This window comes from Micropterus dolomieu, linkage group LG02 (genome assembly GCF_021292245.1).
Source record: "Micropterus dolomieu isolate WLL.071019.BEF.003 ecotype Adirondacks linkage group LG02, ASM2129224v1, whole genome shotgun sequence".
NCBI lineage: Eukaryota > Metazoa > Chordata > Actinopteri > Centrarchiformes > Centrarchidae > Micropterus > Micropterus dolomieu.
This window is the reverse complement of record NC_060151.1, coordinates 5,115,573-5,132,945: the sequence shown is the minus strand read 5'-3', so window position 1 is coordinate 5,132,945 and position 17,373 is coordinate 5,115,573. Positions and strand designations below refer to the sequence as shown.

Sequence of the window (17,373 nt, the reverse complement as noted above, 5' to 3'; positions counted from 1 at the left end):
TAGATGTGAAATTTCATTGTCAGATTTAACAGATTAGTCGACTACGAAAATAATCATTAGTTGCAGCCCTACTTAAAACACACACAAAAAAGCATAAACTCCAACAGAAAGCCCACTGGGACGACAGGAATTTATCTCCATATTAGTATATTCACTATCATGACCTAAATATGACAAAAGTAGATACACACTCACTCACACTCACACACACACACACACACACGACATGGAAGCTCATACTCTGTCTCTTTCTTTTACAGTCTATAATTACAGCTATAAATTGCTGACTGTTGGACTAAATACCAGAGAAGCCTTGCACACACACACACACACACACACACACACACACTGGAAAAAAACCCAGAAACACTGGGAAGACAGTGTGTATGCGTGCACATACATGCATGTGTGTGTGTGGTCAGTCAATGACAGGGTGTGTGAGTCGTTTTTAGAAGAAGAAAAATAAAATGGAAAGATCAGATACAGAGAGAACATACTTTTCCATTTCTGTCTCATTAACTTCTGTAGCTTCTGATTCCTTTTGTCAGTCCCTCTTTCCTGTCTCCCTTCCTCTCTCATCTCAATCCTCTCTTCTTCTTCTTTTCCTCTTGCCTTCGTTTCAGTCTCTTTTGTTCTTCTTTACTCCCTTCTTTGTAAATTTCTACCTACCTTTTTAAAAGATAGAGTTTTCTGTGTCAAAGTGTCTTTTTGTCATGTAGGGGAAAATGAAGTACTAAAGGGGACAGAGCGTTTGCTGTCAGGGCCCCGAGGCTCTGGAACAGCCTGCCCGAGGAAATCAGGTCAGCTGAGTCAGTGAACTCTTTTAAGTCCCTTCTTAAAACATACTTTTATAGGAGAGCTTTTCCCGATCTTATTTGACTTTATTTTATCCCTTTTATTTTATTGTATTTTACTAATTTTATATTAAATTTTCATGCTCTTATCTTTTTTTGTATTATTCTTTACACTTGTTAAAGCACTTTGTAACTTGTTTTTGAAAAGTGCTCTACAAATAAGGATTATTATTATTATTATTATTAAAGTGTTTCCAAACAGCCCTGTTAATGAGCTTAGCTACTTAGACTTTCTGACACATAAACTAATAACCGCTGTCAGTTTGATATGTCACACTGTGTTTGCCACTTGTGAGGCAATGAGAAAGTAAGCAGGGTTTAAACTTCTATGTTGCGCTCTTTTTTTATTCTTAACACAACTACTTCTTTCACTTTTTATGTGTACATCTACACACCATGATTACCATCGAGGAATGACTGTGCACCATTATCCCCCATATGTGAACGATTATCACATCTCGTCCTTCACTAGTTTGGCCATTCTGAACATCAATGAATACATGGTTATATCACATGGTTGGGCAACACGTTACACAGCCATGTTTGTTTCAAGCATACCTGCCTTCATCCTTTTTCTCTCTGGTTGTTTTCAGTTCTGAAGATAGTTAAGCAGGAAAGAGCACCAGTGTAGTAAGCAAAGGGACACCATGCCAGCGACTTCATGCCCAGGGAACACAAATAAAGTGGGGGGTCTAGGGGTCCAAGATTTTAGTCTCTGACACATCGTTTCCTGCATTCAGGTGAATTTTTATGCAACAATTTGGGATTTTATGCAACAGTTCTCTCAACATGAATGTAAAGGAAATAAGGGAGTCAGTAAGAGTATTTGTCCACCAAGTGGGTTTTTGGTTAAATTTCTCTCTCACACATCTCGCTCACAAGCTTGTGCAGTTCTTCTACTTTCAACCTCAGAGAAATGTCAACTTGTGTTTCTGGGAGAAAGCTAACTTTTACAACTAGTTAATTTATGTTAACTGTGATAGTAACCAGGATACTAATTTTGGCTTGCGAAAAAAACTCTCAACATCAACTAAATGTACTTAGGCTACCGGAAAATTTAACATCCGACTCCTAATGAGCTTTTTCAATGGCACTGGTAAAATACAGACAGAGCAGTGGATATGAGTTGCCTTTATCCTGACTGACAGGTCGCCATGGTAGTGACTTGTCAATCACAAGATAGCTAAGCTCTAAAGCATACCCTGTTATATTGTCTATTTTCCTCTAAATGTGACCATAATTTAGGAAATGAACATCACACTGTGTGGAAGAAGACTTGATTGAGACCATAACCTCATTAGGAAAGTGTTTACTGTCAAATGACAAGTAAACAAGTAGGGTCAAATGACAAGTAGGGTCATTTTGCCATTACGCAATCGGACTTCTTTTTGCAACCACTGGAGTCACCCCCTGCTGGCCATTAGAAAGAATGCCGGTTTAAGGCACTTCTGTGTTGGCTTCACTTTTCAGAAGATTCACGCTTGCTCTAAACACTGTACAATCTAATAACAACAGTTCACACATTAGTCTATTCTAATTTAAAACTTCTCCGCCATGTCTCGTGAAACCCTTTCTGTTTTATTATTGCTCATGTCATTCCAAGCGTGTGAAAAAATGGTATATGCAAAGTATAGTGTGCAGCAAAATACGGGACAAATAGTATACCGTATTGATTCAGTAAAGGGACAGGGCATTTTATTTTTCAATATGGGACAATCCAGTATTAGCCTATATGTACGGGTGGCAACTTTAACTGCAGACGACCACCCAGTGGTGATGACCACTGGTCTGGGATTGGAAAAGGGAACACATAAGATAGCATTTTTCGATAGAGCAGAGCGACTCGATATACTCTGCTGTCGATTTGCGCTACGGTAGCATTTTTCGACATGGCAGCATAGATCGTCAGAACACCGGGATATGACTTTTTGGCCATATCGCCCAGCCTTACCTGACACTTCATAGCCACAATTAATTTGCACACAAGTCAAGACTATGAACAGGCAGAATTCACTAAAAAGCTTGTTGACATTAATGGTAGTCTATGTGCTGTAAATACTGTAGAGAAAAGGCATGGTCACACCAGCATTTAAAATAGATTAGATTCCGACGGAATTATCACAATAAGTGGATTTGCTGGTGGGGGAGATGTGTTGAACCATCCACTGACTCAGCCAGCTATCTTGCTAACTAGGTCTAACAGTTAGAAAGCTCATTAGGTCAGAGGTTTTATTTCCCCTATTACTAACTATTAATTGAATGAAATGGTATAGCATCCTGAGAACAAAATGCCAGTGAGGAGTAAACGGCCCAGTAATTACAGTGGGAAAGAAAGAAACTCAGTGACTAACAACAGCTAGCCAAACTAATTAGCATGTTAGCTTAGCTGCTACAGTAGTTTACTAACTAACCCTGTGAGTATTCCCTTCCTCATCCAGCATGGATGAATTTTGCTGTTACACTCTCAGGTCTTGACAACATGATTTAACAACAACACAGTGACTCTTTCAAGAAGTTTCTGTATGTTTACTGTATGTTTCTAATGGAGGGTTTAAGATGTCGAGCTTTGTAGAGATCATCAGATAAGTTCAGGAATCAACTGTGGCATTATGTACTGTTGATACAGTCCAGAGTAGACAGCAAAGTCCATGAGTCCACATGTGTCCGAGGCTTCCGGAGCCGGTCGCGGCCCTTCTAGTCAATGCTTAGGAGTCCATCAGACACAGCTGCAGCGCGTCCCAGAAGCGTGCCAGATGCAGCTCTCAGCTCCGCGAACAATACACAAGTCTATTTTTGACTGAAGCCGCATCAAGCTGCACAGAACGGCACAGACCCGGTCAATTTTCTAAATAAAACACTGTGCATACTCCCGATCACAAATCAACAAAAAACACAGTTCATACAGACAAAAAAGAATATTTTAATTACATAGCCTACTTACTCATAGTAGAAGCACAAAAATCACTGATTACCAAATCAACCAAATCTTAACATGTCAGCAAAATCAAGCAGGAAAACGCTCTTATTCTGAAATGCATTTGCAGACTGCAGACAACCGAACAAAACCAGTTTGCAGAGAGCTCTTTCTGGTAAGCAGAGTAGAAGTCATAGGTGCACTAAAGGACAAATTAACAACAATCCAACAATGTGCTCAGCTGCTGAAATGCGTCTGAGACTCTTCCAGTGGAGGTTAACATGCAGCAGTAGCCATACTCTAGTGGACTTTCCGGCTAAAAATGTTATTTATATTTTGCTTCTAGGGGATAATGCACTTTAAGGACCAGTCTTATTCTGATTCAAAGATTTGTATGTTAGCAGAAATGCAGCATTATATGCATGTGAACACAGTTTGAACACAGCCTGTTTATTTAAGTTTGAAAGTGCACAAAAAATATGTTGTCCTCAAAACAATGAATAATCGTGATCTCAATATAGATAAAAATAACCGTGATTATCATTTTGGCCATAATCGTGCAGCCCTAACTAGAATCTACAATACCCACTTAGCTCACATAATGGAAAGAAAACCCAGGGATCTGTTTCCGTTCATTCATCCAAATAAGATTCATTCTCATTGGTAAATCGCAGGCACTTATATAGTATGTTTTAACCCTGGTAGAAACCTGAAACAAGAAAACCAGGACAGAGAGTCAGTCCTTCACTCTCACCTTCTTCTTCACTTCTTCCTGGTCCTCCTCCGGGACGATCTATCCATTCCCGACACAGCTCAGAGCTCTCCTCGCGTGACAGACAACAGCATGCGTAAAACAGCAAGCGCCGCAGGAGGGAGGAGGCGTGGCTGACGACCTCCGCCGCCACGACATCTCTGCCGCAACTGCAGCAGTCCGCCGGTCTCCATGGGCGACGGACGGAGGACCGCTCGTGCCGACACCACTTGGTTCTGGAGCGGGCGCATGCTTTCAAAATAGCTGCCGTGCAGTCCATAGCTAGCTGGCAGTGGGGTGTTTGATTGGTTCAGAGTGGTTCCATGCAGAGGGAGGGGCTAACAAATCAAAGAGCTGCTATTGCCCCAGAAAACCGCAGTTACCTTGATGAATGAGAGCAGGGTTCTTTAACTCAGCTGTTAGTGTTGTTTGCTGAATTTCTGTTTGTCCTTTCCATTAAGCATTCTTGGCGAAAATGTGAACGCACAGGGTGACATCACTATCCAGTCCTCTTCTTTTTGGTCCTGAGCTCCTCCTTCTCCAGAGTACACAAAGGAGAGAGGGAGAGAAAGATAAAGGAGGCAGGAATGAAGAGATAAGAGGAGGAAGAGGCTCTCTAGGAAAACACTAGAGGTACTCCAACTCCTCAAGCAGAATGACTACAGCTAATAAGCAGGATAGTCAAACATGCAAATCCTGTGGGCAAACTCCTCGTATGTTCAGTAAAGGTACGGTGTTGTTACTTTCAAAGATGAAACCAAAATCCACTTTGAAAGTTGACCGCAACTCACAGCAGCGCTGGACGATGTAATCCACTAGTTATTGTCCTTTATAGCCCCAAAACGAAATGCTTTTCATTCACAAGCAGAGCCAAAACCACGCAAAGCAAAAACAACAACTAAAGCACGAGGTGGAACGAGTAAATCTCCCAGATGATTTCCTCTTTTGTCAGACGGACAATAAGTAAAGTTTCCAAGTGTTAGAAGAGTTTCTCTTGCAACAGCAGAGCCTTCATATCTGGACTGAAAGACGACCTCCCTCGTCTGACTGCACTGCAAATAAAAACCTCCCCTCCTCCAACCAAAAACACACACACACACACACACACACAGAGGAGAGAAAGGGAACGACTGCAGGAGGAGCTGAACGGAGAGTAATCTGTTACATGTCGAGAAGTGCAAGCAAAGTTTAGAAATACAGTTTGGTTTTCTTCTAACGGAGGAAAAAAAAGCAGTCAGAGAGAGACAGACTGAAGGAAGAGTTAGATGAAGGTCGGCAGAGCAAAGAAATGCTGCAATTAAAGTGAACCTCCTTTTCCAAGAACAGAAGAGCGTCTGACCACAAATAACAGTGAAGATGGAAGACTGTAATCCACTTAAGTCCAGAAAATTTGAAAAATGTGGAAAGAAAAATACTAAACAAAGAGTAGGATTGAATCTGTTAAATGATGTTTAGCTGAGCTTTCTAAAACATAAAACTATTCAATGACAGGAGCAAAGGAAGAAAGATGGGGTCAGAGTGAAGACTTAAAGAAAGAAAGAGCTGGATTGAGATTTACAGAGTCATCCTGCTGTCCATGGAAAAAAAAGATAACAAGAGAAGTACAACAAATATTAACTACAAAGCCAGAGAGCAGTACTTGCAGAGGACGTGAAGTTGAGAAAAAAGGGTTTAAAGTTTTGAGGCAGGCTGTCAAACTGCGTATATCATCGTTTTCAGATGCAAAGCTCTAAAAACCCTTTGTACACCATTTGCCTAGCACCAAACAGTCACAGTTTGCAACTAGCTGGTGAAAATAACCTGCATTGAAGTGGTGCAAGAATAGGTGAAATAGCGTTTCCCCATTCAGAGACACACAGCAGCGGAACTTCTTTGATTATTAAAATCTCCCGACATGCTGACAGGATCGGTCAGGATCGAATGTTAATTAATGTTCTGTGTTCTTCTACACATCCAAAAGGTCTCACACACAGTCGAGATTTGTACAGTGAAACAACTGAGTAAAGCAGCCGTCCTCCTGATCAATCCTGAGCTCCATCAGAGCATCTAAACGTGGATTTCAGAAGCTGAAAGTTTAATTCTGGAGAGTCTCCTCTGTCCTGTCACATTAACTTCGTAACTTGTTTTTTTGCTTTGCTGCTTAAATGCGGTGGATGACAGATAATGTCAGAGCATCACGCCAATTCAGCTGCTATAATCATGACAGTACAAACAGCTGCTGATGTCAAATTATTAGGCTGTTCTTCATTCAGCACGAATCTGCTGTAATAATAATAATAATAATAATAATAGGCCTACAATATATGCAATAATCTTTTAGAGGCAAAAGGCGCACCGTCCCAAAATAATTACAGGATTCTATGTAGTGCTTCATAGCCAACATTGCTAGGGCCAATTCCATGGTACCAAAATCGTACGGTTATTGTGTGGCATTTGCACTACCTGATCATAATTTGTCTGTCGTATCTATTATTTTATGCACTTTCAGTGAGCAAATAAGTGGGGAGAAAGACCATGATGAACAGCCTGTAGAAGAAGAGAGAAAAATTCAGCTTTAATAAAAGTATTTTTTGTATGTATTTCATTATACAGTATATCATGTACGTGTATAACGTTGGTTGTCTTTAGGTACTTTCGGTATGAATTACCATAAATAAGCCCTGTTAAAAGAAACAAAAACTGTGGACCTAACCATTTTCTATCCTCTGGTTGGTTGTCCACGTGGATTGACCTAGATTAGTTATTTATTAGCATTAACTCTGATAATAAGTCATCTTTAGTTTTAGTTAGGACTGGCTGTGGCTATCTCACCAGCTAGCTTTCACTTCATTAGTGCTCTTGCTTTAGTTAGTTAGTCTATTAGTGGGAAATAAGTGATACGATACGGTTTGGTATAACAGTTGCATCGAGAGTCCGCAGACCAGAGTGCAGTTACTGCAGCATGTAGCAATATAAAGACTGAAGTAACCACACAGCCTGAGTGCACTTACTTCACGTTTGGTTTTTAGCTCTGGTTTGTGGTTAATGCAACCTTTAAAAAGCAGTTTTCACAGAAATTCGACATTTCTAACTCAATTTTGACCAAATATGTGGTTACTGCCGTGAGACAAGAGGGAGGAGAAAGAATACAAGGGAGGGTGGCCAAAAACACAGAGGAGAGGTAAAGGAGTGAAGAGAAATACACTGAAATCAGAGCTTGTGTGTGTGTGTGGGCATGGTGTACTGACTTTAAGAAGTTGCCTTTGCTCATGATGTTTTTGTTTTGACAGAGAGCGAGCTGCAGCGCGGCACAGAAAGAGAGCAGGAGAGAGACTCCACATGGTAATGTTTAGGAGAAGTGTGTCAAATCAACCCCGAGGAGGAGGAAGAGGAGCAGCGGAGGAGAGGAGAGGTTGGCAGGGGGTTGGGTTACATTTCTGTGTTTTCTCTCTCACTAAAGGCACAGAGGGACGATCAACAGGGTCAAAGGTCAACCCCCCCCTGATTGCAGACCCAGTGTAACAGGTCACAGCTGTGTCTGTAGGAGAGAGGGAGGAAAAAGAAGAAGAAAAAGCGCTGGTTGTGGTTTCTCCCTGATTCTGTCTTTCCTTTCCAACCTACTTTAGATATGACTTTAGCATGCTCCTTAAGTATGACAAAAGCATCAACACCTGTGTTCCCACACAAACTGCATTCACGCAGATTCACAAAATATGCCAGCTCCTCTAGACTGGAAAATAGCAACGAAAATGAGGCACTGAATTTACTGTTTACTGAGTGTTGGGTAATGGTAAGCGTTCATTCCGAAAGACCGTTTGAGTCAAGCAAAGACACTTTGTTATGTGTTGCTCTGACTACTCAGACTAACTATTAAATATGACACACATTTTCCACAAGCTTCTTGATCCAAATCCTGAGGGTCCTGACTCAAAACTATTTCGTTTACAGGCCTAAATCATTGATCTGGATTATTAATGAATGAAAGTTCATCAGGACAGTGTGGGTGTGGTTGGATTAGATTTGACTGACAGTGGCAAAACAACCCACCCACTATCATCAGAACTGAGCCCGCACAATTCACATTAGGGATGTCACGAGAACCAATATTTTGGTACAAAGTCGATACCAAAATTCTGAAAACAGGTCGGTACTTGTTTTGCTAGGTACCTAAGGTACCAGGTATCCAACACATGGATAGCGACAACTGCGGCTGCAGCAACAGCTCCGTCTCATCTGTCCTGGAAATCCTTTTTGTTAAAGAGTGTATTTTGAAGTACATTAGATTTATCGTTTAGTTTTTGTTTCTTATCGTATCGAATTGAGCACAGAAAATATCTCTAATGTGTGTGTGTGTGTGTGTGTGTGTGTGTGTGTGTGTGTGTGTGTGTGTGTGTGTGTGTGTATTTCCATTATGTTGAGCACCGTTCATCCAATCAACCTCACACGTCACGGCTGTGCTGCGGAACCAAGGGAGTGCGGTGTCTTATACTGAATAAACTAAAGTACAGCAACAATGGCGAGAGGCGGGGCTTATATGCTCTGATGTGGTTGTGAATTGTTGAAACGGAAGTTATCGTCATCACGAAATATGTTAGAAATGAATGTGATGAAACAGAGATGTACGTGTTTTATGAAGTTCTAAGGAAACGCTGAATATCTAGCAGTGTCCCAGCCATTGTCTTGTTGTTTTAGTGCTATTATTGCTCTAGGTGAAACCAATTTGAGACGCACATTTTGAACAAACACTGCACTGCATTAAAAAGCTCAGGGAGGCGTCACATCGACTATGAACAGGCACTGCACTACTACAAACAAATACAGGAAATCTGTCAAGTGAAATAAGCAAAACGAGTGTCCATGTAGGATCACATCGCTGGTAGTAAGGAGCTGATTGAGAAAATTCGTTTTACAGTAGCGTCATGATCTAAATTTAGTCCAGTTTGTGACGACTGATTAAATGCCAAAGCCCCGCACAACGTTTTTAAATGTTATGAAACAGCATTTTACACACTGCAGTGCTAATGTTACTCTGAACCCGACCTTACAGTGTATCCTGTCATCGTCCAAATGTCTGACCACAGACACTTCAGCTGACAGAGCAACCAATGAACAAACAATGGTATGACACTGGCGCTCAGCCATGTTTGTTTTGCTAATGTTATTTGTGCAGCTCCCAAAAATTTAAGCTAGCATTGCCATGTGTTTCTCCCTGTGTGTGTGTGTGTGTGTGTGTGTGTGTGTTGTCCTGTTAGTCGTTGTTATGTGTTGTTATTGTACTGTATGTGGGTGCACCCCACTGAATGTCTTCAGATAGATAATCCTACCAGTTCTTTTTGCCAGACGAAGGTTGAGGAGGGGAGAAGAGGGAAGCGAACGGGTGAATCCCTCCATCATCCTGACCTCTGACCCCTCTGACTCTATGCCACCTGTTGAAAGAGAGAGGGAGAGAGCTTGAAGTTTGAAAAAGTTTGCTGTGTAACGTCACAGAACCTGCCATCCAGGCATTGATACATTTTGTCTGTAGAATGAAGATATATGGCATCAGATACATCTGACATTACTGCATTTGTACAATCAGACTAGAGGCAGTCTTTACAAACAGAATCCAAGATGGCGGGGTACACAAGATATATAATATATATAGAGGTACTGACCAGTATTGTTCTTTCGGCTTTTGCCTCCCAGCAACATCTTTAGGCTGTTTCGGAACATGACTGCTCGCAATGTAAGGTCACACACACACACTTCCTGTTAATACCTCCTGGGGGGAGACAGAGAGACAGAGAGATAGAGACAGTCAGTGACCTATTAGAATTTATACATTTATTTCCAGCTGACTGGTAACATCCAATATTCTTGATTAGATTGTCTTTTTTTATTCCATGCATTCCTCTTCCTTGTCTAAACCTTGCACCTACATTACCCACAATGCAACTTGACCACCAACTTGGGTCAGAGTTAAGGCTGCTCTATTAAGGCAGAAATCCTAATAATGATGATTATTTTGGTCAATATTGATATCATGATTATTCAACACAATTACTGAATGACTTCGGGAACATCATTCATTTACAGAACTTTTAAAATTGAATGCTTCATTAAAAAATATATATTTTACATGCGCGACCCCAAATCCCAAATGGCCCATGAAATAAGAAATAGTAATCCAACATTATTAACTTTAAACAGCATCTTAGAGCGCAAGAGGGGTGACAGCAGTGAGGGGGCTCTGTGTGTGTGTGTGTGTGTGTGTGTGCGCGAACAGAGTGGAGCAAAGCAAGAGACAGGTGAACAACTCATGTTGCGGATAACTCGTTACGTTACGTTACAACTCTGAAATTAAACTGTAGTCTTCCGTCACGAGATGCAGTGACTTAAACCAACAGTGAGTAAGAAAACTACACATCAGTATGACGTTAAAAAACGTGGACACAGTGGATATTTTACAAGCACGGACCAGGAAAAGCAACACTGAACACACCTGGTTTTGTATAAATAACATGTAATTTGTTAAGCTAAGAGTATAAAGGAAAGGTCTGCTAGCTGCTAGGCTAATTTGTGCAGTGTAAAATGCCATAGGCTTAAACTACTAACGGTGACTATGTTATAGCAGTTATTTTTTCAGTTTGAGCTGAACTAAACATTACAGCCTGGCTGAGAGTCAGTTTGGGTTTTAGGGAGTTTTTGAATAAATTGTGTGAAATTATTGCCCTGCTAGCTACCAAAGCAACAAGTTTGCTAACTGACAGTTGGCTTGCAGTAATCTCAGAGACCCCCCCCCCCCTTGCTAAAACTCCTCACTGAATGAAATGATGTATAATCCTGAGAACAAAATGCCAGGGGGCGTAAATGTTCCAGTACAACAAAGAAAATAGAAAATGGCTCATTAAACTGACTAGCACTAGCATGTTTCCGACTGGCTGGCATGTGAGGTGTAGTTCACCAGCTCCAGTAGTTCACCAACTAGCCATGTGAGCAGTCTCTACGTCTCCAATGTTCTACAACCAAACATTTTGGAAAGACGCACAGGAGAATTTTGCTGTGCAGATTTTCTGATGTGACCACTCATTACTATAATCTTGAATTCAACCCACATTCTCACTGGATGAAAGAATCGTCCACACAGAATCGACACTGGCTCTGTATGTGTGTGTGTGTGTATGTGTGTGTGTGTGTGTGTGTGTGTGTGTGTGTGTGTGTGTGTGTGTGTGTGTGTGTGTGTGCGCGTTCTGCAGTTAAGTAGCTGACTCTGCAGAATACCTTATTTGTCCGACTGGCAGTAGAATCATTACTCACACACACACACACACTCTCCCCCTCTCTTCTTGTACTACAGTGTGACTTTTGAACACACCCAACATGCTGGCTGGTACTGTTGCTAGGCAACCGTCTGCCGTTGCTTAGCGATCCATTAATGACAATGCGTACTAGAGTATAACACTGTTCATCTGCTGGTGTACATGCTTCTGTGTGTGTGAACTAAGAGGTAATTCCTTCGAACACATCCCATATAACACAATGCATGCACCCCCCACCTCCCCCACCCAGGGCTGTCCATCTGTTGGTCAGAGAGAGTGTCTTACCCTTTTAGTTTTTAGCTAACACGCTCTGCTTTGTTAGCTAAAAGTTAGTTTGAAAACAAAGAGTTTGAACTGTAAAGCACAATGTTTATACATGTTTGTACATCCTTACAGACAAATAATTACAGTAACTGTATGCCCTTAACTAATATTTAGATTAATATTCTTCAGAGGGCTGCAGAGGACTCCTTCCTTGCTTAAAAAGTGGATTCCTGATTTATTTCTTATCTTATTTCCTACAAGTCCCGGACTAAGTAAAAGAAGATGGACAAACCATCTGTCTTTAAGAAGATCATAAGGAAGACCTAATCTAGATCACTAGAGGGTGCGTGTACAGTGTACTCGTATTAATCATGTGCAGAAAAACAATCTGGTCACATAGTCACATCATGGGGACTTGCCTCACATTTGGGGACAAAAAGCTTAACTTAAAATTTAATGTTAGATTAAGGTTACGGGAGGGTTGAGGGCACTGTAATTCTCTACAGTTGTTAATGTAAGTCAATATATATTCCCTCCTAAATGACAAAAAATTGTGTGTGTGTGTGTGTGTGTGTGTGTGTGTGTGTGTGTGTGTGTGTGTGTGTGTGTGTGTGTGTACAGTGGCAGGAAAAAGTATGTGAACCCCTTGGAATTACCTGGATTTCTGCATCTTGGTCATAAAATATGATTGGATCTTTATCCAAGTCACAACAATAGACAAACACAGTTTTCTTAAACTAATGCCATACAAACAATTATGAGTTTATCTTTTTATTTAACACACCGTGTAAACAAACATGTTAATCCCTAGTCTAATGACTTCTCCAAAAGCTAATTGGAGTCAGGAATCCTGACTCAGGAGTCGGCCAACCCTAGAGTCCAATCAATAAGAGGAGATTGGAGATATTGGTTAGAGTAATATTTTAATTTAGCTATTTTCATTAAGTATTGCCTGATGTGAATAATGCCGCGAACAAATGTGCTCTCAGAAGACCTAAAATTAACAATTGTTGACTCTGCATGAAGCTGCAAAGGGTTACAAAAGTATCTCTAAAAGCCTCGATGTTCATCAGTCCACAGTAAGACAAATTATCAATAAATGCAGAAAGTACAGCACTGTTGCTACTCTCCCTAGGAGTGGCCGTCCTGCAAAGATGACTGCACAAGCACAGCGCAGAATGCTCAATGAGGTTAAGAAGAATCCTAGAGTGCCAGCTGAAGATTTACAGAAATCTCTGGAACATGCTAAAATCTCTCCTGACAAAGTTCATGGGAGGACACCATGAAGGAAGAACTACTGTCTAAAAAAACATTGCTGAACATCTGAAGTTTGCAAAACAGCAGCTGGATGTTTACAGCACTACTGGCAAAATATTCTGTGGACGGATGAAACCAAAGTTGAGTTGTTTTGAAGGAACATACAACCCTTTGTGTGGAGAAAAAAAGGCATAGCACACCAACATCAAAACCTCATTCCAACTGATGTATGGTGGAGGGGAAATAATGGTTTGGGGCTGCTTCACTGCCTCAGGGCCTGGAAGGGTTGCTATCATTGATGGAAAAATTATTTCCATAGTTTATCAAGATCAGGAGAATGTAAGGCCATCTGTCGGCCAATTGAAGCAAAAAGAACGATTCACACTAGACATCCTAAGAATATTGCTGAACAGAACAGTTTTTTAAAGAGGAACAGTCCAAATTTCCTCCTGAACTTTGTTCAGGTTGGTTCTGCAACTACAGGAAACAGTTGAGGTTATTGTTGCCAAAGGAGGGTCAACCAATGATATACTTTTTCCACCCTGCACTGTGAATGTTTACAAGGTGTGTTCAATAAAAACATAAAACATCTAATTATTTGTGTGGTATTGGTTTAAGCAGACTCTGTTTGTCTATTGTTGTGACTTAGATGAAGACCAGATCACATTTTATGACCAATTCATGCAGAAGTCCATGTAATTTCAAATGGTTCACATAATTCTTTCCTGCGACTCTATATGAGGAGTCTAAATATGTAAAAGAAACATGTAAATTATGTATGAGGTCCCAGGTGCAATAACATTTCTTGCTCAATGTTTTAGTGGGAGATTCTGAAAATTGTTTTTTTTTCCTAATCTCAATTTCAATTTTATGTTAATGTAAAATGAACAGATCATTCTTCATTTCATCCCTGATTAACGAACATTCTGCGCAGACCAAATAAAAAAGAAAAAGGACATAGAAGAGCTGAAAACCAAATTCCAATAATTTACTTCTCTGTCAGTTTCTCTCTCTCTCTAATTAAGTCAATTACTCACTTGAAGTGTCACCCATCAGAGCATACACACAAATTACTGGGAGAAATGTTGAGAAAAAAAAGGTTTGTGTCTGTGTGACTGTGAGAAAGAGAATGAGTTAAAGATAGAGCTTAATGTGTCTGTGCGTATTCAAAGAGTGTGATATGACTGCCACATAAACAGTATGTCAGGGTTAAAGACATCAGGTGTTCACAGCCACTGACCTATGTCCCCCTCTGTCGACCACAGGTGATTACAGCAGCATGGTAATTAAATCTTTTCCTGTCTGAGTCTTTACTACTTTGTTTTGTTGCCCTAGACCAGGTACCCACTGGCTCCCCTGAGGTTGTTGATGTCTTGCCAAATAACTTAATGATATTTTAGTTTAATTCAACTTTATTCAGCTTCTGGTATGTGTAATGTCGTTTACAACACATATCAATTTCTATTGTTAGATCATTAAAAAAGAAGTGTCTTTTGACTCCGGACATCTCAGTCTAAGTTATCTTACACTGAGGTGCAGCAGTTTTCAGTATCTGACTTTCATGATCCAATATTTATATATTTTCATTTACTTCCAGTATATATTTTAACATTTTAAAGTGCACACTTAGCCTACACCATGCCTGCATAAACTTTGTACAGCAGTTTATATTCTTGGCTGCCGAACAGCTCTGCATTAAGAAAATATAAACTGCATGACAGTTTTCCTTTGATGATTTCCTATTAGAGCTGCAACAATAATAATTCGATTAGTCGATCGAAAGAAAATTAATCAACAACTATTCAGCTATCAATCGTTTCAGGCATTTTTTAAGCAAAAATTTGAAAGATTTGCATCTTCTTAATTTGCAGAATTGCAGCTATTCTTTGTCATTTATGATAGTAAATGAAGAGTCTTCGGGTTTTGGACTGTTGGTTGGACCAAAGAAGCAATTTGTCACTTTAGGCACTGGAAAGTTGTGATAAGCATTTTTCACAATTTCTTGACATTTTATAAACTTAACGATTAGTCAATTAATCATGAAAATAGTTGGCAGATTAGTCAATAATGACACTAATCGTTAGTTGCAGCCCTGTTTCTTATAACATTTTAGTGTTTCGTGGCGCCTCCACGATGACAAACCCCACCATGCCGTGATGCTGCTTTTGTGTGCGTGTGCGAGGGAGCGGGATGGATAATATGATCTCCACAGTGTGTCGCTGACTCACACTGCTGTCAGTGAACAACACTTCCTATCTGTATTTAAATTAGTGCCTAAAGAAATCCATAGTATCAAAACTAATTTAACAGAACAAACATACATTCCCAGTACAACCTGTCTCAGCAGCAGATATCTGAAGATCTGGGCAAATAAAATCACAACTATCTGCGTGGCTTGTCTAGGAATAAGCCTTTCTGTCTGAGTGTCCCACAAAAGCTCCCAGTTGCAGCAGTTAGATGTCTTCTGGTTCTTTAGATGTGACGTACACACAGCAAAGGCCAGCTCAGCCTTGCATGTGCATGTAATGTGTGTCAGTGTGTTAATCCTTGATGACAAGCGAGCAGGAATGATGAGATTGAGTCTAAAATCCAACGCTGCATTCAGACACACACGCGCTCGCGCGCATGACTGAACAGCAACACATACATTAATATATAACAGTAGATGTGTCAGGAAAGGAAACATGTTGGCTTTTTATGTAAATACGCAGAAGACAAATTAGACAATGGCTGGGAAAATAGAGCAAGACTCCTTTGTGTCTGGCTGAGAGTCTGAGAGGCAGCGAGAGAGAGAGAGAGAGAGAGAGAGAGAGAGAGAGAGAGAGAGAGAGAGGGTGTATATGAATGAAATAAAACTATTTAATATAAAACAAGGTATATAAATATACAGGCTTATTCCAAATTCTCACACTTTACCATGGAAATTCTAATGACTTTTGACTTTTTTGTATCCACAATATATAAATACTAAATAAGTAGATTCAGTCAGATGTTATTTTTTTACACAGCAATGATTTATTTTTTGGACACTTGGGGGCAGCTGTAAATGGCATAACATTTTTATTGCTAAAGTAGTATCAAGCAATTGTTTACATATAGAGCAGACATGAAGGAACATTACTACTCATCTAAAATGTGTGTTTCTGTCCTATTAGCTCTGTTTTGTCCACCAACTTCTGAGAAATAAGTCTGAATCTTTAGTTGCTAAATGCTCCACTTTTTCAGCAGCTAGCCGCTAACTGTATCTGTTGGGCAGGTAGCATACAGTGAGTTTATCAGATCCTTTTCACTCAAAAAGCTGTTGTTTGGTTCTGAAAGATGATGCTGATGAGGGTGGTGAGAATGAACCAAAACAGCAACGGTGATGGTCATAAAACCTGATCAATAAACTGAAAGACGCTAAAACGCTCTGTAGAGCTGAGGTAAACTATGAAACAAAGTAATAATTCTGTGTGGGTTCATAACTACAAGTGACTCATTTCAACTTTAACAAAATCAATCCATCCTCAGAACTCCACTATGTAAAATAGTTTTATTTCTTATTTTTTGTTACATTTTATGACTTATTATTTATTCACCCATCTACTGTTTATCAATGTTTGTTTTTGTGAGTAGCATAAAAGGAACTAAAGATTAATCTCGTTATACAACCTTGTGTTGTAAAATAATAAACAAATCTACCTTGTACCTTGGAACAGTATATAAAAATAAACAGCAGGGATTGTGTAGGAGAGGCAAGAAACCCCAAGGGGCTTATAGTAAAAACCTCCTTCTCAAGGTTTTACAGTTTATCGTAACACTATGGATATTCTTACTGTATTATCTGCTATTTCATGTCCATGCTTCGCTATTTCTCTCAGTCGCTCAAGGTTAAATAAAGACTAAATGTATCGATATCGATAATAAAAAACAAACGTCAGGCTGGTAATTTCAGTAATTAAGGTACTTAGTTAATTCACTTATTTAATTTATGATTTTTAAGCAGTATACTATAGTATGTGTAGTGTGAGCAATTAGTAATTTAACTTGTGCAATCTTGCAGTAATGAATGAACAA

The 17,373-nt window shown here is 39.9% G+C and overlaps 1 protein-coding gene across 3 annotated transcripts in view; it reads right to left on the bottom strand.

Annotated features, from left to right (window-relative positions):
• Positions 1-17,373, bottom strand: part of LOC123983876 (protein TANC2-like) — a 66,689-nt gene that overhangs the window by 36,210 nt on the left and 13,106 nt on the right. For 2 of the 3 annotated variants that reach the window (XM_046070316.1, XM_046070324.1), the window contains 2 exons: positions 10,153-10,259; positions 9,823-9,924 (listed from right to left, as the gene is read on the bottom strand). In XM_046070316.1, the coding sequence (XP_045926272.1) occupies positions 9,823-9,924; positions 10,153-10,210 (160 nt within the window). In that variant the 5' untranslated portion in view covers positions 10,211-10,259. Of the gene's footprint in view, positions 1-4,522; positions 5,147-9,822; positions 9,925-10,152; positions 10,260-17,373 lie in introns of those variants that run through there. The other variant, XM_046070307.1, reaches the window with a different exon arrangement.